Raw genomic sequence first — 26,049 nt, 5'->3', positions numbered from 1 at the left:
TGCTGTGCACAGCCGGACGCAAGTGGGCACCGGAGCAGCCTCACGCTCCCAGTCAGGAGGTAGCCCGAGGGCTAGAGGCCGGGGCGCTGCCCACGAGGGCGGGCTGCTTGGGATTCCTGCTGGTGCGGGACAGTAACAGGGCGGCAGAGGGCGCTGCGGAACCGTGGCCGGGCCTGGGCTGCAGCACGCACATCCTTGGCGGCCCGGGGAATACACCTGCACAGGTGGGGGCGGGACCCGTGGGCGGGGCCTGTGGGGGCGGAGCCCAGGTCCTGCCCACAAGAGCTGGTGGCCGCCGCGGCACAGGGATGCTCGCGCTGGGAGCGCAGAACTCCGCGGATCGCTCATACCCGACCCTTCGGAACTGAGCGAGGTGAGCCCAGTGGGGTGGAGCTCGGGAGTTTCGGGCACTTGAGCGGCCCTGGGACTGGTAGCTTCCCTGACGCCCGTCGCGCGCGGCGGGTGGCCATGCCGGGATCAGCCCGGGACCCGGATCGGCCCGTGGCTTTCTCTCCGGGAGGGGATGCTGAGACAGCTTCCCGGGTCGATTGGGGTCCGGCTCCCGGCCGTCTACCTACGGGGGTCCCAGAGCTGGGGCGAGAGCCGTTTCTGAGCTGCTGGTGGGGTTCGGGGCCGCGCCTTGCCCCCTGTCTCCGCCCGGTCCCCGCCCAGCCCGCTTCCAAGACGCGTGGGCTTGACCGCGGTTGTTCATTTCACACTCTGGCATGTTTTCTCTGGGATGGTGGTTGTTCTAGAAATAAGCAAACACTCGAAGGAGGTTGGTTGGGTTCTCTCGCGCGGCTTCGACTCGGGCTCCCCGGGCAGAAGTGGCTTTGGCCACAGGACGGCGGGTGCCCGGTCGCTCCGCGCGAGTTGAGCAGGGGCTGCAGAGTCGCCCGGAGGAGCTCGGGTGGGATCCCGGAGCCCGAGGCTCCTACGATTTCCGCACAGCGTGGGAGACAGGGGCGCGCGTTGGGGACCAGCACTGCACCGGGACTCTCCCGCCCGCGCTCTGGGCCCTAGACTTGGAGCAAATCTCCTACCCGTCCCCTAGCTTCGGCTTCCATCACAGCAGGAGAGTCGCTTTTATGAGCCAAGCCTAGGTGTGCGGCCTTACCAAACCTCTCCGAACCTCAGCTTCCTCCTCTGTGAAATGGGGGAATAACACCGCATATAAATGTAGTGAGGATTAAATAAGATAATGTACAAAAGGGGCTTGGGACCAAGCCTCAGCTAGAGTAAGGGAGTAATAAACGGCAGCTGCTATTACTGCTATTGTGGTGGTGAGGGTGATTATTATTTGAGGAGCAGCATGGCTAGTAAATGCACAACTCCTTGGGTTCAGATTCCAGCTCAGTCACTTTCTAGTGTAACCTTGGGCAAGCTACTTAACCTCTCGGTGCCTCTGTTTCCTCATTTACAATGTGGGGGAAATTTGGGTACCTACCTCAGAAGACTGTGGTGAAAACTAAATGAGTTAATACCTGCAAGTACTCAGAAGAGTGAGTGCAGTGTGGCAGCTATTAATTCTTCCACACAGGCATCCAGTTACTCAAACAGAACAACTTAATGGAAGCTTCAACCTTGTTTCATTCTGAAGTTGAAATATTATTTGCCTGAGTATTGATCAGTTTTGTGATGAGCAAGATGGGTTCTTTCACCCATGAGCTCCTCTGGCATTAGTGGTTGATCTGCTGAGGTTGGGGTCAGTTCTGGAAAGGAGCCGAGGGGGCAGAGGGGCCCCAGAGGTCCTCTCCAGTGACATAACTGAAGAGACAAGGACAAGGAGCTTCCAGAATCCAGTTTCCGTCAAGCATTCATGGTGGAGGAAAGTTTCCCTGAACTGCAGTTTTATTTGGCAGGAAATTGAAACTGGACCTGGGTTTTTAAAACAAACTCTTGCAATTTTTTTTTTCTTTTGGTTTGGGATTGTAGCAAGGGAGAAGGGGGGTGGGGTGGGCAATATTTAAAACAATAAAATAAATTATATTCCTCTTTCTAAGAGGTTAATAGCATAATTTTGAGGGCTAAAGATTGTTTTCCTCATCCCAGCAAAATTACATAAGTCCATGCAGGGTCTGGAGAGGTTTGGCTGCCTCTAGAGCTCTCACCTCCACCCTCAGACCTCTACTTACTTTGCATCATAAACCTGAAAGCTTGGCCCCAGCTCCTAATTTTGGAACATAGTCTATAGGTTCAGGATGGAGGAAAAGCAACTCCTCATGTGCAAATTCCTGCCTGAAGATCTTGACAGGCAAACCAAAGTTCTTGTCCCAGAAATAGGACCTCTGGGCATGTAGACCATCCCATGTATCCTACTCCAAATTAGAGTTGATTCCAATTTGCCTCTGTCACCTGTGGAAGGCACAGGAGACAGAGTTTGTACATACACCCTCTCCTATACCACCACCTTACAAGACTAGGAAAGCCATCATATTTACTATTCAGAGTCTGAAAATTAAATCACTGGGGTTTCCTTCTCTCCCCATTGATCTTTGTCCGGTCTTCTGCTAACGAACTTATATGAGCCAGGGAGTAGCACTCGGCACAATTTCCAGCCCCTCAAAGGCATATACGATGATGGTAAAGGCTGAAGGGTCCAGTCCAGCTCCTCCACTTACTAGCTGTGTGATTTTACACAAGTTACTCCATCTCTTTGAGCTCATTTTTGTCCTCTGCAACATGGAGATAATAATAGTAATGCTTACCTTGTAGGGCTGTGGATCCATGAAATGAAATACATAGAGAAGTGAAATATAGAGAAAACTGTATATGTATATATGAAACTATATATATATGAAACTATTTATTATAAACATGAAATGGGCCTATATATATTAATTTCTGAAATGAATGTTATTTCATATTGTAAAGTTTCTGCAATTGATATGCATCCTGTACATGGATGAACGTAGTCATTTACTTTCCAACACCCCCCTGCCCTAGCTATTAAATCAGGAAATCAGGAGGCATTCCAAAAATTAGTTATCATCTCAGAATCAAGGGAATTATGGCACAGCATCTGAGAAATATTCAGGGGCCAGGAGTTGTCGGCTACTGTTATATTTCGTGTTCTGTAAAGGCTGAGAGCTCAACTGTAAAGAGGAGACATGAAACAGAAGTCATTCCACTTGCCATAAAGTAGCAGGGAAGGGGATGGGGAAAGACATGGCCAGGAAGGGCCGGATTTCCTCAGTAGGTGAGGATCAACCCAGTTCTGCCAGATTCTGTGCTAGGCACCTGGAGGATGAGGCGATAGGAATGCTACCCTGGAGAAAGGCAGGCTAAGGCCGCGATAAGGCACGGCTTGTGTGTGCCTTGTGTCTAATCACAGCTGAATGTAATAAGAGAGGTGCAGAGGGCCAGCCAGGGTTGCTTTGAGGACTCCTGCTCCAGGGACTCAGGGGAAATGTCCTTCAACCAGGAGGGTCAGTGATTCACAGGTTAAACCTCCCCAGGCCCCCACAGGACTGGTGGGGGGGAGGGGGGCTGTAAGAGGAGGAAGCAGCCTCTTTGGCAGCTGCAGCCACCCAAAACAAATATCCTGGAGAAGGGGCCAAGGCCTCAGAATGCAGACAGGCCAGCCCACAGAGGAAAAAAGGCAGGAGGCCTCGGAGGGTACGCAGGCTAGTGTTTCCCAGCTCCCCAACCTCCAGGGAGGAGCCAGCCAGCCCGGAGAGGAGAGCTCACTTGCTTTTCTTCTCTGCCCCTCCAGCTCGCCTGCCCCTGCCCAAGCTCCTCGGAGTCCCATCCAGCCATGGCCCCCGGAGAGAAGATCAAAGCCAAGATCAAGAAGAATCTGCCCGTAACGGGGCCTCAGGCGCCAACCATTAAAGAGCTGATGCGGTGGTACTGCCTCAACACCAACACGCACGGCTGCCGGCGCATCGTGGTGTCCCGCGGCCGCCTCCGCCGCCTCCTCTGGATTCTGTTCACGCTGACAGCCGTGGCCCTCATTCTCTGGCAGTGCGCCCTCCTCGTCCTCTCCTTCTACACCGTCTCAGTCTCCATCAAAGTCCACTTCCAGAAGCTGGATTTTCCAGCTGTCACCATCTGCAACATCAACCCTTACAAGTAAGAGGCAGAGCAGGGATATGGGAGAGAGGGCCATGTGCCTTCCTGATGCTCAAGCCCCCTGGAAGGGCGCGCACTGGCCGCCGGAGGGCACTTCAGCCTGCAAACATGCTGTTCGGAAATTTGCTTTAGTTGACAACATTCACAAACTGCCTTCTCCCAGGTTCTAGTCTGTACCAAGTTTGCAATGGGTCAGCTGCTTCTGAGAGTGAAAAGGGGAGGCGGTAGGGATCAGTTTCACTTGGGTGAAGCTAATGCTTCCTCCCCTCAAAAAAGCACAAATACACGCATATACTTACACCCACACTAAGCCCAGCTTAGCGGTTTCCCGAGCTCTCCAAGCTTACGCCTTCACTCTCCCTGGAACATGAGCTCAAGGCTGACCCAGAAGTGACACCCAGGTGACTTCTGGAAGCATTTTGACTGCCCCCAGCCCCTCATCTGTGTGAACCCAGCCCCACTAATTGAGATTTTGGGGCTCTGGGCAGGGACAACGTTTGGTTATGCCCTATTGTCTGCCATGGGACCTGTTCTAAATGAGTCATTGAGTTCTTCTCAGGATTGTTGAAAACCCATCTGTGAGGCAGATCATCTCAGCAGGTGTGGGGGTGGTGAGAAGAGAAGAGCAGGGGGAGGAAGATTATCAAAGGGAACTAACTTGCCCAGCCAGAGTCAACAATAAGTTGGTGATAAACTCAAAATCAAAAGCAGGTCTAAGACTCATCCTCTACCTCCAGGTAGCTGTCCCTCTCTGCTGCCCTCCCTGCCTCCCTTCCTCCCTCTCTCCCTCGTTCTTTTCTTCTCTCCTGCCTTCCTTTATTCATTCCATAATCACTTATGCAGCAGCTACAAATTGCCAGGTACTGTCTTAGGTTCTGGGCCATAGAACTGAACAACCCAAACACAGTCTTTGCCCCTGTGGACCTTACATTGTAAGTAGGGGCATGAAATGTTAACAAATATGATGCCACTAACAATATTAATAATAGCTATCATTTGTATATATTATAAACTCATTGAATCTTCCCAATAGTCCCATTTTACAGATGAGGAAACTGAAGCCAAATGACTTGTCCAAGGTCACACAGCCAGTACCAGGATAGTAGGAGCTTCAATCCAGGGCATTTGACTTTGGATTTCATACCCTCAATTATTATTCTATGCATAGAGTCTATGAGTCAAGCAAGGGGGAGAGAGAGAGTTAAGAGGGAGGCAGGGACCAGTTGATATTGTGAGCATTAAAAGATGGCAACATTATGCTTCATGCAGTCAACTTCTGTATCATTCTTCTGTTCTTATGGATCTTCAAAGCCACAGTTATGCTTTCTTCCCCCCCCACCCCAGCACTGGCTCCAGAAGAATCAGTGGTCAGGGGCAAAGTGTGTTGGGTAAACACAGAGCCTGACCCTAGACAGACTCTTGATTATTGGCTATTTACTTTTCCTCTCTGTGGCTGGTTTACAGGAAGTACCAGACAGTCACCACTGTAGAAATGCTGGTTGGGGCAAACATCAACATACCCAGAGAGCAAGCAGGCAGTAGTGGGAGAGGTGAAGCCCCAGGAAGTCACACAAATGTTGCACGTGATCCTGTCCCCATTTGCTCAAGCCAGCAGTCCCATTAGAGGGGGAAAATTGTAAAAGGACTGGTCTCAGGTGGGCACAAGGCTGAGGCATGTGGATGGAAAGCAGCTTGGGGAAGTGTCAGCATTCTGCAAAGTGCTGTAGGGGCTCAGAGGGGCGCCCCTTTCCCTGACTCTTCATTCCCATCTTGGCAGGTACAGTGTAGTGAAGGATCTTCTAGCTGACTTGGACCAGGAGACCAGAAGGGCCTTGAAGACCCTATATGGCTTTTCAGAGATTAACTCTCGGAAACGACGAGAAGCAGAGTCCTGGAGTTCAACCTGGGAGGGCCCGCAGCCCAAGTTCCTCAACCTGATCCCACTGCTGTCCTTCAAGCAGGGTGAGATAGGCAAGGAAGCCAGAGATTTCCTCACAGGGCGGAAACGGAAGGTCAGCGGGCGCATCATCCACAAGGCTGCAGATGTCATACATGTCCACGAGTCCAAGCAGGTGGTGGGATTCCAACTGGTGAGATTCATTTGCTGTCAGTTTGGGGGCATGGGATGGGCTGAGATAGTGGGTCCATGGAGTCTTCTCCTTTGCCATTAGCCCCTTCTTCTAGCGGGACTGGAAGAAATACACCCAGGGTAATTTCGAAACAAGCAACTGAAATTGATTCAGGTGATCTTAAGCAGAAAAGAATTTCTTAGACAGTTACCTGTAGCTCATGGAGTTCTTTCAGAGGACAGAAGTCAGAGAAGAGCCAGGGATCTATGGAGCAAGAAATGATGGAAAGTCATTTCAGATACTGCTGTTGGGTTGAGAAAGCTTCAACCATTTTCAGTCTTTTTGTTAATGCTTAAGATTCATATTCTATCCTGGGACCATCTGATTAGCCCAGCATGGGTCACCTGACCACTCCTTGGTTGCAGGAGTGTGGGAAACCTTGATGAACAGTCTCACCAGCTGTATCCAACGGGAGGGAAGGAAATCCCCCCAAAGCAAAATAGGGGTGCAGACATCAAAAAGAGGACTAGATAATGAACAGCAGAAGCACCAAATATTCCCTGCAGTACTTGCCCTCAGGAGAAGCTGTGACCTGACTTCTCCTCTCCCCTTTTTGGTCCCATTTCAGGGCCTCTCAGGAAGCAGCCATTCACTGAAAACCAATTCCATGACTTTCCTGGACAAACTCGATTACCACTTTACCTCTCTATGCCCCAGTCACCTTTGGAGGATGGGAGCTACTTCTGTATCCCTTAGAGCCTTGAGTGCTGATTGTGAGACCTCATGGCTCCATTCACAAATCCTGAAGACAGCCCCTCCTCTAAATCATTGAGATTTGTCAAAGTTTTTGTAGGTCCTTTTAGAGGATATCTACAAGATTATATTTCATTGCCAAACTCTCAATCACTTGATGTCTGTTCTTTAAGGACAATGTTCAAGCCATGTGTGATGAGAATATCTGGAGTCTATCTCAATGATACAGAAGCTCTCATTGTTATAGATTTTAAATGCTGGTCTTCCTAACTACCATGGTAGTTGGGAAGCATGGTATTCTAATGAACATTTTATAGGTGAAACAACGAGTACATAATGCCTTGCCCAAGATCCCTCAGAGAAGTTGTGTCAGAGTCTGGGGTAGAATCCAGATTTCCAGACTGCTGAGCAAATAGGAAATAGGGAGAGTTGTGTAAGAACTTGGTAGCAAAAATCAGTCCAAACTTAGGTATTTGAGGACCTTGAGGAAGCCAGTTTTGCTTCCTCAGAATCATGAGACTGAGATTCTGTATCCTTTCCTCCCTCAGTCCCTTCTTGGTCCCTGGAACTTGAGGATGTTCTCTCCAGAGAACATGGCCAGAAGTGAGAGGAAAGCCATCCTTGCCCCAGGCATCTTTCCTGCTCCCCCTGAGTATCAGATTGATGACTTCAGCCTGGTCTCTCCTCTGATTCACAGTGTCCAAATGACACGTCCGACTGTGCCGTCTACACCTTCAGCTCGGGGATCAATGCCATTCAGGAGTGGTACAAGCTGCACTACATGAACATCATGGCACAGGTGCCTCGGGAGAAGAAAATCAACATGAGTTATTCTGCTGAGGAGCTGCTAGTTACCTGCTTCTTTGATGGGGTGTCTTGCGATGCCAGGTCAGGAGGAGAAGGACTGCTTTCTCATCCCCAAGGAACTGCAGTTCTGAGTGCACATCCCTGTGCAAGCACTTGTGCTCAACTGGAGGTCTCAGGAGCAGAAGACATTCTTCTCGCTGACCTCAAAATTTGGAATTAGGTTCTAGCATCAGTGAGCCAAGTGTGCATAGCATATAGCCAGGATACCCTTAAACTCATTATATTACTCATAAAAATGAGGAATGCTTGATTTGTGTACATATAACCTTACCCATTACCATCATGCCCAGGAATGACAGAAACACTAATCCAGCACAGAAAAAGAAAAGTCTATATACAGATGTGTGAGCATGCAGATCTTTCTGCCTTTAAGAGAACATTCAAATCCCTGGAGGTGACAGAGTGATGGATGTAACATTCTCAAGTGTTCCTGTTTTCCTGAAGGGTTTACTTCATTCTTTTCTAATACCAAGCTCTTCTAACCTTCCTATATGAGAGCAAATATCATGAAGACTGAACTTTGGAATTATGTCTCCCTGACGATTGTGTTCTAAAGTCTGTGTAAAGGCACATATGATGTGATTTATTCTTGGGATCATTCCCTAGGACTGGGAATTCAAATGGAAAAATGTCAACTGTCAGTTGAGAAATCCAAAAGTAGATAAATTTGGGGCAGGCATAAGGCACAAGGAATGTGAAGTCGGGATGGAGACAGAGGCGAGAGGATTAGAGAGAGAACAGAAAGTGACTTTCCGAGGGGATTTGTTTGCCTGCCATTTTATCAGTGGAAAAATGGGGAAAGTGAATCATGTCTATCATCCATTATCCACATCCTATCCAGGCTTCAGTCAAGTTGCAAGTGGGGAGTTCCTGGCACAGCCCTTCCTGACCCGTTTCCTTTCCTCCACAGGAACTTCACACTTTTCCACCATCCAATGTACGGGAATTGCTATACATTCAACAACAAAAAAAATGAGACTGTCCTCAGCACTTCCATGGGGGGCAGCGAATATGGTAAGGAAATCTGTCCCAAGGAGATTCTGAGGTTCCAGCCTCTAAGAGTGAGCCTGGTAGTGGCAGAATGATTGGGGATGCTTGAGCCTTCCAGAAATTTTGCATCTATCCATTTGGCCAGAAACCAGGAATGCCATTTTTTCTTTGGCAGTGTTTCCATTAGCATCCATCTCAGTTCCCTTATTCCTTATCCATGTTTGTTTTCCTTTTCAACTTCCCCCTCTTTACCTATGGGAGAGCTGCAGGGATATCCCTGGGGTTCCTTCTTTTGGGAAATCATGTTGGTTTAAGCTCTTAGCTATACTGAATAATGCTGGGAAGTTTTCCTCCAATTGGAGTTAAACTCACATATGCTGAACAGGAGCTTAGGGAGGCAGACACACCTTAACTTAGTTAAGATGACAGCTTCTGGAGCCAACTACTAGCTCTGCCACTCACTGTGTGACCTCAGGCAAGTTACTATACCTATGTATAAAGTAGGAATAATGGTAGTACAAGGTTATTGAGAGCACTTAAAATATGTAAGGCACTTAGAATAAGAACTGGCACACACTTATCACACAATAAATGCTAGTTGTTGTCATTACTACCATTTCTAGCTTTGCTACCATTTTACTCCCATTGCCACTGCCACCGCTGCTGCTATTGCCACCAATAATATCATTATTACTTCCAATACTACTATTACTTCCATTCTACTGCTACTGCTTTTATATGGAAGATGGAAACTCAGATTGGCCTGGCTTAACCACAAAAAGATCCTATGCAAATTGGACATGATTTGCTATGTAGATATGTTTCCATAAGGCAAAGCAAGGTCCTGTCATAAAGGCAAATCACACTTAGGACCCTTGCCTTTCCATGTAGTCTGTGTTGTTACCAATTCTGAAAGACACTCTGGGGGGAAGAAGTGGTCTGGAACTAGAAGGCCTGTGTCTCATAGTCCAGGCTCCACTACATGTAGGCTGTGTGGCCTTGAGCAAATCGCTTCACCCCTCTGGGCTTTGGTTCCCTTATTTATAGATTGAAGAGGTCAGGTGAACTCTCAGAGTTCTCATCTTTAGATCCACATAGAGCATACTCATTTGTTCATTCATTCACCATATATTTATTGAGTACCTGCTGTATGCCAGGCCCTCTTCCAAGTGCCAAGGATGCAACGGTGAACAAGAAAGACACCATCTCTGCCTTCAGGGAACTTAAATTTTAGTGGAGAGAGACAGTTAACAAACTCATAGACATTACCTAGTTACAAATCCCAATGAGTGCTATGAAAGAAATAAAGCAGCAAAAGAGAAGAGAAGGTGGCTGGGGAGCATGGGGGAGGTGGGAGGGTTATATTTCAGATAAGACCCTGGGAGGAGGGTTATTTGAAGATGAGAAGGAGCCAGCTATGTTAGGAGCTATGAGAGAGCATTCCAGGGACTAGCAAGTAAAAAGGCCCTGAGACAGAAATGAGTTTTGTGAGTCCTAGAAATAGAAAGAAGGCCAGTGTGCTTGGAGCTTTCTGAGGGAGGTGGAGCATTTCAGATGAGGAGGGAAAGGTTGACTTCTGCGAGGGAATATTTTCCTAGCCTTTGGCCACAGCAAGCTACCTTATCTTCCTAGGACTGCAGGTCATCCTGTACATAAATGAAGAGGAATATAACCCCTTCCTGGTGTCCTCCAGTGGGGCCAAGGTGATTGTCCATCGTCAGGATGAATATCCATTCATCGAGGATGTGGGAACGGAGATTGAGACAGCGATGGCCACTTCCATAGGAATGCACCTGGTAAGAAAATATTCTGAACTGCAGACTTGGAGAGGAGGACAGATTTTTTTTTTCAAGAAGTAGTCAATACAGTACAGCTTTATGGAAAAGGATATTAGTTCCAAAATGGAGCATGACCTTATTTTTTCCAATGGTTACCCCAGTAGTTACCCAGTGGTTGCACCAAAGGCTGTCTTTGTATCTTCTATATAGATGAACAAAGATAGGATGCTATTTGGGAGAAGAATTTAATGAATCTCCTTGTTCCAAAGAAGGAAATAGCATTTATGGAACCTGTTCTGGAAGCCAGGCATCAGGTACTAGTTATGTATTTGTCAGTAATAAAAATGGGCTGCCTTGAGGCCTATGGGACATGTTAACAACTGTTTAAAAGCTAATGAAAGTCCTGGGCCATCAAAGGTCTATTCAGCTCATCACACTTCAATCAACCTCACCTTATTTACCAAGAACCCACAAAGGATTTTACTTTGTGCATACACAGTGTCTCTCCCTCCTTCCCAGACCCTCAGCCCTTACTTCCTCTCCATAGTAGCTGTCACTACTGCTTTATGTCCATGCAGAGATTTTTTAGTCTTATTCAGGCATATGTGTATATGTGTAGGCATCCCTCCTTTTATGTAAATACAAAATACTGCTCTACTCCATTTTTCATGTGCACTCTGAGTGGAGATGGGACATAGATCTGCACCGTTCTTCTTAAAGGCCCCTTAAAATTCCATTGTGTGGATAAGTTATTGAAGCAGTCCCCTGTTGATGGACTAAAAGCTACTAAATGCTACTAAAAGCACTGCTGAGATGTGATGTGTATATGTCATATTACTTCCTAGAAGTGTGTTTAATGCTTTGTGTATCTGCCCAATTGCCCTCCAGCAAGATTGTAGTAATTTACAACCTCACCAGCAATATATGAAGGTAGCTTTTGCCCCATGCTCTCGCCAACACGGTGAGGTGTATCATCCAACTTTTAATCTTTGCCAATCTGTAGAGAAAAAAAGAATATCTATTTTCATCTTAATTTGCATTCTTTCTTAGTCACTTAGTCACCATATATAGGTGGAAAAAAAGTAACCATCCCCTTATGGACTGTCTGTTCATGCCTTTCTTTATGTCTATCCTTAATGTCCCATACTCAACATCTTAGTCTTCTTTACTTACAAATTTGTCTCCAGAGCAGTGGTTTCCATAACTGGTTTATTATCAGACTCAGATCTACTGAATCGGAATCTTTAGGAGATGATCCTGAGGAACCATATTTTTACCCAACTCCAGTAATTATTCTAAGAAGCAGCAAACTTGGGAACCTCTGCTTCAGAAATTTGAGGCAATTCAGAATCAGGGGAGAAGGAAATTGTGTCTTCTTAGGTGAAAATGAAGTTGGAACAACCCAAAAGGTGTAGCACAGTCACAGATGATGGCTTCTCATTGGGTTATGAAAAGATTTGTTGGGCATTTGGGGCTTGTAATATCCATCTGTCATCTATCCATTCAATAATTATTTTCTGAGTATCTCCTATGTGCTAGACCCTGGGGATACATCAGCATGGAAGACAATGCCCCTGACTTGATGGAGCTCAGAGTCCAGCAGAGATGATTGATAATAGACAAAAAATTATACAAGTGATTCATTGTAATTGTCGTAAGTGCTATAAAGGAGAAATGCAGGATGCATGAGAGCATGCCTGACCTAGGGTTGTTTTTTTTTAATGGGGTTTGGGTCAAGGAATGCTTTCCTGAGGAAGTGATACTTAAGCTGAGACAGCAGAGATGACGAACCAGAATGGTGATATAACAGAGGAAATGGAAATCTGTCCCTGAAATGCCTCATTGGTGTCCCACCAAAGAGAAAAAGGTCAAGAGAAACCATGAGGATGGTTGTTCTTGGCAATCTGGATGTTCTCAGGAGGCATGCTGTTTAAGGGCTTTGTTCCAATTTGGGAGAAGAGTCAGGTGACCAGCTTGTACCGTAGGAATGCTAACTCCCCAAGTAAACAAAACAAATGAACCAATCAACAAAACTCCTGAATCCCAACCTGCTCAGATTGTGGCCTCAAAAACTTTGGGGTACCACTTAAGAAGCCAGGCTACTGACTCCTTTGTTCACCTGGAGATCACAAATCTGCCAAATCAGAAAAGTGAGCATTTTGATCTGACATTTTCCTTGCAGTTTTATCTGTGTACTGAAAATAGGACCTGAGAGTTGCAGCATACTCTCAACTTATCCTTTTACCCTGTCCCTTCTGCCTCTCACAGCATCTGCAAACTGGCATGAGAGTTTCTAGGTAGCGTGAAAGAGTACAAGAGAATTCCACCTCCTGATTTTCTGCTCCGAGCCTGAAAATACCCACTACATTGTTAAACAAATGTTCTCTTTACCAACAGTGGATAAACAAAGACTTGGGTGGGTTTTCTGCTACACTTAATTTGAGATGTAGGAAATCAAAGCCACAGAGCAAGGTCGGTCAGCTCTAAGTCTTATTTATGAGCATTTAGAACAACAACAAATAAACCCTAGGGATTACTATGAGGTCAGCAGGGGGTCACTGAGAATAAGTCCAAACAAGCTAGACTTCCTTTCCTTATTTTAACTCTTTTTTGGTAGGTATGTTAGTTAGCTGGTAGACTAAGTCAGGTGGCTAATCAGTTGGTTAACAAACCTTCCTTCAAAGAGGAACTGTGTATTCAAAGCACTGGATATTCAAAGATGAATAGGACAGAGCTCCCCTATTCAAAGATCTTACACTTAGTAGGGGAAGACAAAAGTGAACAGGACTTTGCAATACACTGTGATTTGCAATACAGTGTGATTAACGCTCTCTTTGTGATGGGCACAGGGTGGACTGCATTTAGTATAAAGTCCAAACACTTCTTACCATAGGCTACAAACTCTGAAGTGCCCCCTGCCTACCTCTCCAACATCAGCTGGTACCACTCCCCATTGCTGTCTGTGATACAGCCAGGCTGGCCTTCCATCTGTTCCTTGCACATGCCAAGCATATTTCCACCTCTTGTTGTTTCTTTTGCCTAGAATTCTATGTGGCTGGCTCCTCCTTCTTGTTCAAGACTCAGGACAAATGTCACAAAGGACCACCCTGTCTATAGCAGTCACTCTCACAATTGTACTTTAATTCCTTCACAACACTTACAGTTTGTACATTTATTCACATGCTTATTGTCTGTCTTCCCCAACAAGAATGTCAGCTCCGTGGGAGCAGGGACCCTGTCTGTCTTGTTCTCTGGCTCAGTTCTTAGAAAGTAGTGGATCCTCTATAAGTATTGTTGTATAGATGGATGGATGGGTGAATGGATGGATGCAAACCCAGACAGAAGTTGCTGGAGAAGACTTTCTAGATGATGGATTCTTGAAGGACAAGTGACAGACAAATTGTGTCAGGAAGGGCCAGACCAAACAAAGGGCAGACCATTGCAAAGCGCTTATGGGAAGGATTGTTAAGTTAGGTAGTGAAACCTTTTGAAAAATGACTTTGATTGAAGAGTAATTGATATATCAGAGGCAAGACATTTACAGTAATTACAGAAAATAATGATGAGGACATAGACTAAGGCAGTGCCATGGGAATGAACTGAACGGAATGGATTTGAGGGCCTGAAAGCAACAGGTATTTGACAACCAATGTTGGCAAGGAAGGGCTGGGGAAGTTCGAGTGATATTTAGGTTCTGGCTTGGGCAGCAGGGTAGATGGAGAATTAGGGAATACAAGAAGAGGGAGTGAGTATGGGGGGAAGGGAAGGATGACCATGTCAGTTTGGGACATACTCAATTTGTTGCCCCTTTGGGAAATCAAGGTGAAAATGTCCAGTGAGCAGATGCTATGAACCTAGAGCTCAGGAAAGACTATGGATAATTCTGGACTTGGAAGTAAATGCCATCCATCATCCAAGACCTGAGGAAGGACAAATACCAACATTTAAGGGTTAAGCCAAAAGAAAATGGAAAAACAGAGATAGAGAAGTAAGAACAGAAGCCAGAAAAAGTTGGTGTCAGATAAGTGAAGGAAGGGAGTTTACGGGAAGGTATGATCGACAGTGCCGAAAGCAGTGGCGAGGTCAAGTAAGATGAAGGGCGAAAGGTGTTCTATGAGTTTGGCTACCAGGAGGTGTTCTTTGCCAGAGCAGCTTTCAGTGAAAAAGCAGAACAAAAAACAAAGTACAATGGGTTGAATCGCGAATGGGAAATGAGGAAATGGACAAGGGAGGACAACTCACCCAAAGGGGAGTGAGGCCAGGCCCTGGAGAGGAGGGAGATTCCTCCTTCACGCATCTACTGTACATTTTTATCTTAAACTGCACATACAGTTCTTTTCATAACTATATGTATAATGTAGGGATTAAGAGCTAAGACTCTGGAGCTGAACACCTGGGGTTCAAACCCCAGCTTTGCACTCTGATTATGTAATCTTTATACCTCGATTACCTCATCTGAAAAATGGGGGTAATAATAAAATGATACTTTGTAGGCTATTGAAGAACTCAATGAGTTGACACATGTAAAATGCTTAGAATAGTGCTTAGGATATAGTAAGTACTAAAAAAAATATTGGCCCATTGCTATAACTTTTTTTCAGTTTTATTGATCTATATTCACATACCCTACAATCATTCGGAGTATACAGTCACTCACAGTACCATCACATAGCTGTGCATCCATCACCAAAACTCAATTTTTGAACATTTTCATTAGTTATGTCTCTCTCCTTCTTCAATTTGGCATCTGTGGGATCCTTCTCCCTTCCATACCCTCCTCCAGAGTTCCAGACAAGTTAAGGTTATCTCCCTCTTTTGTTGAATATCTGGGGAGAAGTTTTCGGCAGCTGTTCACATCACCGTGTTGATGATGTCACTCTTATTGCTGTAATTTTTTCAGAGAAGAGATATGAAAGGAAGGAAGAAATAAGTTGGAAGTAAAATGAGGTGTTAGGAAAGATTTTTCTTGTCCTTTTGAATATCCTTTCCCCCTTAATGAGTGCGGTGTTGATCTCTTCCATACTGATTTATAAGAGCACTTTATATATAAAGGCTGCTGATTATTTGCCATGAATGTTGCAAATATTTTTTCCCCAGTTTGTCCTTCCCTTTTAGTTTTCTTTATGGTACTTGTTCACATGCCAAAACATTGAGTAGTTACATACTCAAAGCCTCTGTTTTCTTCTTCAGGCACTGTTTATTGAGAATTTGCATTCCTTGAAATCAGATATCTCAGCCGGTTTTCTTCCAGTTATTTAATAATTTCTTCTAATACTTTATAACCCATTAGAATTTTTTTTCTGTAGGATGTGAAATAGAGTTCAAAATTAATTCTACCCCGAAATAGCTAACAAATTGTCCCAACCTCTTATATTGAGTCATTGTTTTCTTTCATTAATCGAATTGCCAACTTTATCTTACACAAATAAATTTGTTTACTTTTTTAATTAAATTCAGTTTTATTGAGATATATTCACATACCATACAACATACACAAATAACTTTTATTATTTATTACAAAACAAAAGATAAAATAAAACCATCCATTATCCCTTTGGACAAAGTCTTTCCACTCTCCTCTGTTATGTTGATGTGTTCCTTTTGCTTTGTGCTTTATAAAAATGGGACATTACTGAACAGACTCTTCTGTAATCTGTTTTGTTTTATTTTTTTTTTCTTATAATATCAACATCTTTTCATGGCAATATATTATTTTGTTATATGAATATAGAGTTTACCTCATATGCTACATTCTTATAGTAATTACACATTCAGTGTCTGCTTTCCCTATAACACAGGGCCCAGCGCACTTTAGGACCACAGTCAATACCTGTTGAATCGAAATGAATTGAGTAAGAGGTGAGACTTGCAAAGTAGACTGAAGCCAACTAAGGAACTCTTTGAAGGCAGGGCCAAGGTGTTTGGGCTTGAGTTATGGCGGTGGGGAGAAGTGATAGGATCAGATCTGTTGTTCAGACGGGGAAGTGTTGGCTGGTGGAGGGGAGACTGAGGGGGGGAAAGTATGGAGGGCAGCAGCCCATGCTGGGAGACTTTTGTAGTCCAAGTGAGAGTGGATGAGCACCAAACCAAGTGAGAGCAGTATTGATGAGGATGCTGATTTAAGGGACGCTTTTTAGCATCTCTTGGTGACTGAATAAGATAAAGGAAAGAAGTATCTAGAGTGATACAGGACAGCCTCCCTAGGAAGGTGACTTTGGAAGATACTGGCTGGGACTGTCGCTACCACTGAAATATAAAAACAATAGTCTGGCAGTCTCCCTTTCTGGGAACAGCTTGGCTGAACTGACCCCCTCATTTATAAGGGAGTGATCGTGTGCTGGTTGGAAGCCCTCAATGTTCAAGAACGCAAGAGTTGACTCTCTGAACCCAGAAGCTATGACGTTTGAAAAAGGCCACTTCCTTGTCACCTCCCTATCTCCTTGTCTCTCTGGCTCTGCTGCTACCTGGACCCAGGTCACACCTTTAAAGGGGGGAGGGGCTAAGGACTTCTGTGCAACTGTCCTGCCTTTCCCCAGGACTCTCAGAAAGAAGCAGATAGGGCCTGGTTTGATGAAAATGGGTCCTGTTTCCCACGTGTTCACCCACATGCACACACCCTCATGTGTACACATGCACTAACACATACATATGTGTATACACATATATACACACTCACACAGACATGTATGCACACACATACATAACTTGCACAATACACACATTGATTTTTGTGTTCCTAGGGATCAGGACAGAAGCCAAATATCTCCTCACTGTCTACATTATCAGCAGCCGTGGAGAGCCAGGGTGGGAGAGAGCTCTGTCACAGTTCATCCAGCTGAGGCTTTGAGAAGTTAACAGCTTCTATCCCACCCAGAAAAGACCATTTACCCCTTTGCCCTACCCTCAGTTGTTCTGGAATGCAACCTGAACCACCCAGGAACTCTGGGCTGGATAAGCATTATTGCAGAGTAAAGGTCCACTGGGTAATCAGAAAGCATAGAAATCAAACCGATTCCTCACAATAGGTTTCCTGGAAGTGGCCCCTGGGCTGGTTCTTAAAGTAGGGGGTGCCCCGGCCACCACATGGCTCACCCAAGTGGACAGATCCTCTCATCTGAATGCCAGGTATTGTACTTTCCTGCCCCTGGGCAGGTAGAGCCTGTACTGGCCACTCTAGGCTCCGCGGACAGCTCGGCAGGGCCTGGGGGCCACGGGGTTTTGCTGCCTGGGAACCTTAGAGGGCGGCATTGAATTGGGGTGTCCTTGAGGGAAATCACTGCTTAGCATCTCTCATTCCAGTTCCCCCACCCACTTCTTGGTGTGTATTAGACTCCAGATGTGTTGCTGCTCCTTTCCCCTTTGCTTGCTTTTCTTCTCTATATGTTTTAAAATGAGCACTGGCAAGTGCCCTTAAGGTACTTACTGTTAATTGGGGGAGACAGTGGGTCAGTAGGTGAATTACAATACAAAGAAAAGAGATTCCAACCAGAAGAGAAAGCTCCAGTTTTTACCTGCAAGGGACCTCTTGCTTCCCTTTTTCCCATTACAGTTCTTTCTACCTGGCTGCCTCTTCAAAACAGAAGATAATTTGGTTCTCTCCCACAAACATGCTGTTCTTTTTCAGTTTACCTCCACTCCCAGGAAAAAAAATCACGCACGCACACACACGTACTCCTGGAATCTAGCTATAAGCTGGTCATGATTTATATATTCCATTACTGTTCCCTCTTGGCAGATGTTATCCTCCCCTTTTTTTTTCAGTCTGGCTTATTTGCAGTGACAGTTATTAAGCTAGAGCCAAACCTAGTGAACCACAAGGAAACGTAATTTAATCAGGGGTTTGAGCTGCACATTACAGTGGTTTTACTTGCTCTAATAAGGGTGTCATTCCATTTTGTCCTCTCTAAGAATATCATTTTTTTCCATGGGAGCCAGAAGACAAGAGGATAAGAAATGGAACCTTTGCTGGGACAGGGACTCCCGGGCAGGCTCAGAGTCACTGTTTTTCTTAATCCCTCCTGCCCCCCTTCCCAAAGCATTCTCCAGGTGACTTTCTACAATTCTTAAAACCAAATCCAAAGTACTCAGCCTGGAGTCTGACTTCATCTCCGGCAACCTCCCCCCCTTTTGTCATGTTCCAGCCACACTGGCCCTCTCCCACCTCGAGCCTCTGCTGCTGCTCCTTCTTGCTCAGCCCCTTCCTCTGTTCCTCGGCAAGTCCGGCTCTTTCTGGCCGTTCAGTGTTGAGCTGACCTGTCCCTTTCTCAGAAATGCTTTCCCCAGTCCCTCTGTGGGAAATACCACCCCCTCCTTCCAACGTTTCCAGTCTCCTCACCCAGTTTCATTTCCTTGGAAGCCTGGACCACCGTCCCAGATTCTCTTATTTATTTATTTTGTTGTTGACCATCTGTCTGCCCCCTTAGAAGGTACACTCCACCAGAGCAGGGAACTTCATCTCTCTTGATCACTGTTGCGTCCACAGCATCAGGTACCTAGTAGGCTCCCAGTATCTGCTAAACGAAGGACTAAGAGGCTGCTCTCTCTCTCTCTCTCTCTCTCTCTCTCTCTCTCTCTCTCTCTCTCTCTCTCTCTCTCACATACACACACACACACACACACACACACACACGTGGCTGCTGACCAAGGTCCCATCTGGGGGCCTGGGGGAGAGCAGTGCTGACTGTGTCCTGCTGTGGTTGTTGCAGACGGAGTCCTTCAAACTGAGCGAGCCCTACAGCGAGTGCACGGAGGACGGGAGCGACGTGCCCGTGGAGAACATCTACAACGCCCCCGTCGAGAGCAACTACGAGGCCGCCTCCTCCCAACACCTCCAGTCTGCCTACTCCCTCCAGGTACAGGCCTGGGGAGGTGGCGGTGGGGGGGAGTGGAGGTGGCCTGGACCCAGCAGACCAAAGTTTCAGCTAGGCTGGGGCGTGGCTGGGACCAGGAACTCCGGTGAGGATCCTGGGGTTCATCCAAAGACCTCAAGAGCGAATGATGCCGGCTGGTTCCAGTCCCCTTCAGCCGGTCTGTAACCAGAGCTTAATTGATTCTCTGAGGTTTGCATGGAACACGGCGTACAGCTGAGGCGGGCCAGCTTCCTATGTGGGCCTCGGCACGTGAGGAACCAGAGGGAACCAGTCAGGGAGAGGCCCTGGTCCCTCTTGGGCCCCTGTCTCCCTGATGGCCTTGGGCAGGTTGTGTCACCCTCGGCTATGATCGGGAGATGTTGTGTTGGATCAGGAGCTACAAAGCGGCAGCTCCCGGCCCCTTCCAGGCTGCAGACTTGTTTTCTTGCCTGAATTGTGTTTTAAAATGAGGGAATTTCATATGAAAATCCAGATTTCCAGCATCTCTTGACAAACTAGAGGATCTGGCAACTTTGGGCTCATATTCCTTCATGATCAAGAGTGAGTGGAGTTGCCCCTTTAAAGGAAGTATGTGTTCTCTGCTTCCCTATGTCCCCACCACCCCTGAGTATAGGACTTACTGAACACTGTAGGCATTTGAGTTTGTTTTTTACCCTGAACTTTTTATTTGGAAATAATTTTAGGCTTACAGGATAGTTGCAAAACTAATACAATCCCCATATAGAGAACTCCAACATACTCTTCCCACTATCCCCAAATATCCAGATCCACCAATTTTAACATTTTGCCACATTTGCTGTGTTATTCTCTCTATCCATCCATCTACTATGTATTTTTTAAATATTTGAGAGTATGTTGTATACATCCTGCTCCTTGAAGACACAATACTTCCGTGTACATTTCCTAAGAACAAGGATATTGACTTATGTAAGCCCTTAAGTACAGATATCAAAGTTCAAGAACTTTAACATTGATATAAAGCTTTGAGTCTATATTCCAATTTTATCATATGTCCCAATAATGTCCTTTTGGGCCTTTTCTCCTCCATTATTAGATCCAGTCCAGGGTCATGGATTACATTTCATTGTCATTGTCCCTTTAGTTTATCCCTTTTAAAGAAAAAACTATGGAAACATGTATACAACCTAAACTTTCCAATCTCACCACTCCCAAGTGTACCATTGCATGGGATTAAGGCATTTGTGTTTCCACCCCTTGAGTTTGATCGTCTATTATGTCTCATCTCACATTCTGGAGTCTTCAGTCCACCTCCAACCAGGATATCCCAGAGGGTCCATGAAAATCATCCCTGCACAACAAAAGACCAGGTGCCATTTGGCATCAAGCCCCCAGCTCATAGGAGAGCTGAGCTGAGAAGTGGTAGAGACCCTGAGTAAACAGAGACTATTAGTCAGAGATCATCTGCTTTAAGAAATAGAAGCTCAAAGTGATGTTAAGACAAAGGAGGAAAAAAAATGAGCTCATTGAAAAGATGACTCATTACAAAGAGCTTACATGTACCGATTCATTTCGTGCTCACATGAAGTAGGTATTATTACAATTATTTCAAAGATGAAGAAACCAAGTCATCAACTAGTAGGTGGCAAAGCTAGGATCTGAACCCAAGTAGCCTGCCTTCAGAGCCACTGCCATTAGCTTCTGTGCCTCCCCAAGGGCCTGACATGGAGGGCTTGGACCCAAGAATTGGAAAGTTGGGGAATAGGTTTGTTTCTGTGTCTTGGTGTTGGCTCCAGTTTTCCCACTTCTCTCTGTGTGGGCACCCACGTGATGGAATTGACCCTCCAAACCCCAGCTCAACCCAGACTCTGTGTGTTAATTATTCTACACCTTCAACATTTTCTCTAGCTTGGTCCCTCTGGCATGTTCATATGGTCAGCCATGGCTGGGAGAGGCCAATCCTCTGAGATGAGGGGTTGTGCAGGGAGGGCACTCACAGCATCAGTGTGCAAGGAGGTGAAGGGACTCCCTACTCTTCTCTTCCAGATCTGCCTTCACTCGTGCTTCCAATTAAAGATGGTGGAGAAATGTGGGTGCGCCCAGTACAGCCAGCCTCTACCTCAGGCTGCCAATTATTGCAACTACCAGCAGCACCCCAACTGGAGTAAGTGAGACCTGCCCCAGCCTTGCCCACCCCAGGAGAGGGGCAGCCCCACCCTAGCAACAGCCTGCTCTAAGGGGATCCTGGGACCCCAGCCCTGTTGCCTTTTGCCTAAGGAAGCTGTTGGTGGAGAAATGTTAACCAGAATTTACTTCTGTGGTCAGCCTGGCTCTAATTATACCTGACAGTTAAGGAGCAAACACTACCCCCCAGCTTGTGCTAAGAGTAACTCCAGGAGGTAGGGACTGTTGATGGCACCCTGTCATGGAGTTGCTAACTGGGGCTCAGAAGGGTTAAGTGATGTGACCAAGGCCACACAGCTAGGGAATAACAGGGCTGCCTGACACCCCAACTCAAGTTCCTTAACCACTACTTTATTCTGTCTCCCAACATCACAAAGCAGCATTGCTTCCAGAAAACCACTATTTGTGGAAAGTAGGAGGAGAAATAATTAAAGTGGGACTGGAGGCATTACTGAGGACCTGGGCATCTCTAGGGAGGTCCCTGTGGCCCCAAAGCTCATGCTGTCCCCTCCCTTGTCCACAGTGTATTGCTACTACCAACTACACCAGGCCTTTGTCCGGGAAGAGCTGGGCTGCCAGTCAGTGTGCCGGGAATCCTGCAGGTAGGCAGACTGGGAGGGGATGGGATGAGCAGGGTTAGGCCGGGCTGGGCCAGCCATGCCTACACTGTGCCCTCCTCCCCGTAGCTTTAAGGAGTGGACGCTGACAACCAGCCTGGCACAGTGGCCATCTGCGGTTTCCGAGGTAAGGTCTTCTACCCATTCTTCTCTTTTCATCCCCTAGCCTGGAGCCTCACTCCCCAGGCTGTGTCCCCTAGCCTTGGAGGAGACCCAGGGGAGAGCAAGCTGCCTTGCTGAGGCCAGATGGCAGGGTTGGGTTTGGGAGGAAGGGCAGATGGGCTGGCTCTGGCCTCTCCAGGCATCCCCAGGCCCACTCTTTCTTTCTCCATCACAGAAGTGGTTGCTGCCCATTCTCACTTGGGACCAAGGCCAGGAAGTAAACAAAAAGCTCAACAAGTAGGTTTACCTCCACCCTCCACCCTCTGCCTCTGCCCACCATGGGCCCCAGCCTCTTTGCTTGCTTCCCCATTGTCAAACCCTTTTCATTCATTCAAAAAAAAAATATTTATTGAGCACACATCATGAACCAGGCCCTGCTCTAGGCCTGGAGCTCTCAAATTCTTGTTAGCCATGTTCCACGGTATGAAATACTCTTCATGCTGTGGCCCAATGAATTTGTAACCAAAATAAAAGTCTCATGAAGTAATACTGCCTTGTGATATGCAATGCACTTGGGCCAATTTTCAGATGGGACACACTGACCCAACCAATCATTCATTCCCATTTCCGTTGGTCGCAGTGCCTGTTCTGATTGGTCGTGACATCCGTTCTGATGGATTAGTGCCCAGTCCATACCAGTTGATAAATATTTTGACTGTCACTTGGGATGCAATCTGATATTTTCTATTCTATTTCCTTTTGTAAAAAATACTGGTCAAGGCTTAGTAAATTTATTTAAAGGTGCACTGATGGATCTTGACCCCATTTGGAAAATAGTCTCCTGAGCTTTGCCAACTTCTAATCCTGCTTGAATTCCACCTAGAAATTCCTTTCCAAGGGATCTTTAGTGGAAATCATCCAGGCTGGAGTTCAGGGGCCTTGGAGGATGGAGACCAAGGTGGGAGAGGGTGGGGGGATCCATCACATTAACTCACATCTCTCTGAGCCATGGTCATATCTGCAGTGTCTGGCACTGGGCCTGGCACCAACTTTAGCCTTGAACATTTAATGAATGTCCTCTGGGAGCCAAGTGTGCTTGTGTGGGGTGCTGACCTGATCCCTGCCTCTGAGGTGTTTGCATCTAGTGATAAAGACAGACCTTGATCAAGCATTTGCAAACCATTAAACTGAATATTGCAAACAAGAGACCCCTAGATCAAATTTTGCCACAGCTTTTCTCAAAAAACTGAAAGTTCTGGCAAGCACAGTCCTTGCATGGCATCAAATAGCTGAATAGTAGCTGCCCCTTGGGAATGAGCATGAACTTTCCTATCAGGAGGCAGCCTAGTGCAATGGTGAAGGGCATGGATTGAAAGGAGTTAGGTTTGTGAGTGAAAGGAGAACCCAAATAACCAGGCCTAGGCTGGTTATATGCTCTTGGGTGCAGAAGCCCCATGGGCCAGGTTCTGAGATCTGGGGAGCTCAGAGCCTGGGCAGTGCTGGAGCTGGACAGGAGGGAGGCAGCTGGGCTGGGCAGGCAATTCATGGGGCTGAGCACCAAGGCTCCCACTCACCTGGGCCCTGCTTATTTGAATTTCTGCAGGACAGACTTGGCCAAACTCTTGATATTCTACAAAGACCTGAACCAAAGATCCATCTTGGAGAGCCCAGCCAACAGTGTGAGTAGCCTTCTTATGGGTCTGTGCATGTGCCCATCAGCCTGGCCTTGGCAAGCAGAATTGGGCCATGGGGCTCCAGCCTGATCTAGGCTGGGCCGGGCCAGCCATGCCTACACTGTCCCCTCCTCCCTGTAGCTTTAAGGAGTGTCCGTAGCCTGTCCCCAGGCCTCCAGACAGGGCGGGCAGAGTAAGAGGCTTCTTCCTCCAAGCCTGCTCAGGGCCAGGGCTTGTTGGTGGCTTCCTTGGGAATAGGGGTCCCTGCATGAGGCTGACTGGGGTGGGGAGGTACTTGATATTTGTGGCTTGGTCTCTCTTGCAGATTGAGACCCTTCTGTCCAACTTTGGTGGCCAGCTAGGCCTGTGGATGAGCTGCTCTGTCGTCTGCGTCATTGAGATCATCGAGGTCTTCTTCATCGACTCCCTTTCGATCATTGCCCGCCGCCAGTGGCAGAAAGCCAAGGAGTGGTGGGCCCGGAGGCAGGCACACCGCTGCCCTGAGGCTCCCCCCGTTCCCCAGGGCCAGGACAATCCAGCCCTTGATATAGATGATGACTTGCCCACTTTTACCTCTGCTTTGCGCCTGCCTTCGGCCCCAGGGGCCCAGGTACCCGGCACCCCGCCCCCCAGATACAACACCCTGCGCCTGGAGAGGGCCTTCTCTGACCAGCTCACAGACACTCAGACACTGGACGAGTCCTGAGTCAGAGATGGAAAAAATCCAGTTGGGACTACCAGCCATGGTCTGAGGACTTAGACCTCATCCCCTGGACTTAGAGGGGATCCTCTGCCTCCACTCCAGGCTGTTCAGAGACACTGGCCAAAAGCCTCCTTTGAAAACAAGATGGGGCCTGGGCATGTGCAGGTGCATCCGTTGGACGCTGCCCAGGGACACTCACCGCACCCTGGATGAGTTCTCTCCTGAGACCCAAACTCTCAGCGCATGTGGAGAGAGATTGCAGGCTGAGAAAACAATGCCGGCCTGGGGCAAAGGCCAGAAGTGAGGCCCAGTGGAGCTCTTCCCCGGGTCTTGAGAGAAAAGGACTCCAGCAGCACCCTAAGCCAAGGTTTCACCCATTCTTAGCCTTGGCTGGGGCCCAAGTCTGTGACCTTGGGTATCCAGGCTGGACAGCCCATGCCTGGTGCCAGACGGGAGGAAGAACCAGCCCTAGAACTGGGGCTGTTTGTGAATAAACTGCTCTTAGTCATAGACACTGGAATGAGGTCTTCTGTGTGCCCTGTCCCTCCTCTGGGCAGGGAGCTGACCCAAGGCCTTGGATTATGTTGTGTGGATGGGGTGGAGCGGGGGAGATCTGGTGGTGTGACTGGATAGCCTCACTCTGGGGATGGGGTGGGGCCATGCGCTCGGCAGCTAACACTGTGCCCTGGGCCCCTTACCCGAGCAGGGAAGGCCAGAGACCAGTTAAAGGGCAGAGCTGGACACTCCTGTCCCACGGTGGTCCCTTCACCCCACCCTCAGCTGCTCTTTCTAGTAACCAGCCTCAGCACCAGTTGTCCCATTGCTCCAAGGCAGACCACCCCTGACACCACTGGCCTACCCCTTGCCAACAAGCCAGCCATTGCAAACAGCCCCTTTCATTCCATATCCTTATCTTCTGGTGCAACAATAGTTGACATGTATTAGCTTGATGTCAGCACAAGAACAGTAGCTGAGCACTGTTCTCGGCACTTCCATGGATTAAATAGCACAGGGGGTGGCATAAAGCAGGGTCAGGGAACTGAGGGGAGGGGTGGGCAGAGGGTGCTGGCAGCAGTGTTATTTGGTCAGTGGAGAGCTCTCTCTTAGTTTGCCAAGGCTGCTATGACAAACCACACAATGGATTGGCTTAGACAATAAGAATTTATTGTCTCGCAGTTTTGGAGGCTACAAGTCCAAACTCACGGTCTCAACAGGCCAGACTTTCTCCCAGAGTCTGGCATTCTGGTGCTGGCTTGCCACAATTCTTGGGGTTCCTTGGCTTCCATCACATGGCAATCTGTCTCCTGGGTCTCCTGTGACTTTCTCTGATTGACTGCATCCGAATTTCCTCTGCTCTATAAGGATTCCAGCCATATGGATTAAGGCCCACCATGATTCAGTTTGGCCTCAT

The 26,049-nt window shown here is 47.3% G+C and overlaps 1 protein-coding gene across 1 annotated transcript; it reads left to right on the top strand.

Moving 5' to 3' along the window:
* Nucleotides 1–299: 299 nt before the first annotated feature.
* On the top strand, nt 300–25,675 carry SCNN1G (sodium channel epithelial 1 subunit gamma). Its single transcript, XM_037815347.1, has 13 exons — nt 300–373; nt 3,716–4,074; nt 5,852–6,164; nt 7,594–7,784; nt 8,674–8,777; nt 10,386–10,549; nt 19,237–19,383; nt 21,406–21,523; nt 22,067–22,145; nt 22,230–22,287; nt 22,498–22,559; nt 23,866–23,941; nt 24,261–25,675. The coding sequence occupies exons 2-13, from the start codon at nt 3,758–3,760 to the stop codon at nt 24,639–24,641; spliced, it is 2,010 nt and encodes a 669-aa protein (XP_037671275.1). The 5' UTR covers nt 300–373; nt 3,716–3,757; the 3' UTR covers nt 24,642–25,675.
* The last annotated feature ends 374 nt before the right edge of the window (nt 25,676–26,049 follow it).

The sequence above is a fragment of the Choloepus didactylus genome, chromosome 21, assembly GCF_015220235.1.
Source record: "Choloepus didactylus isolate mChoDid1 chromosome 21, mChoDid1.pri, whole genome shotgun sequence".
NCBI classification, from domain to species: domain Eukaryota; kingdom Metazoa; phylum Chordata; class Mammalia; order Pilosa; family Megalonychidae; genus Choloepus; species Choloepus didactylus.
This window is presented reverse-complemented; position numbering and strand designations above follow the sequence as displayed.

Excerpts from the sequence above, each read along its gene's own strand:
- SCNN1G (XM_037815347.1), top strand. The coding sequence starts at position 3,758 with ATGGCCCCCGGAGAGAAGATCAAAGCCAAGATCAAGAAGAATCTGCCC. Across the intron at positions 7,785-8,673 it reads GGGGTGTCTTGCGATGCCAG|GAACTTCACACTTTTCCACC; the intron begins GTCAGGAGGAGA and ends TTTCCTCCACAG. Across the intron at positions 22,146-22,229 it reads GTGTGCCGGGAATCCTGCAG|CTTTAAGGAGTGGACGCTGA; the intron begins GTAGGCAGACTG and ends TCCTCCCCGTAG.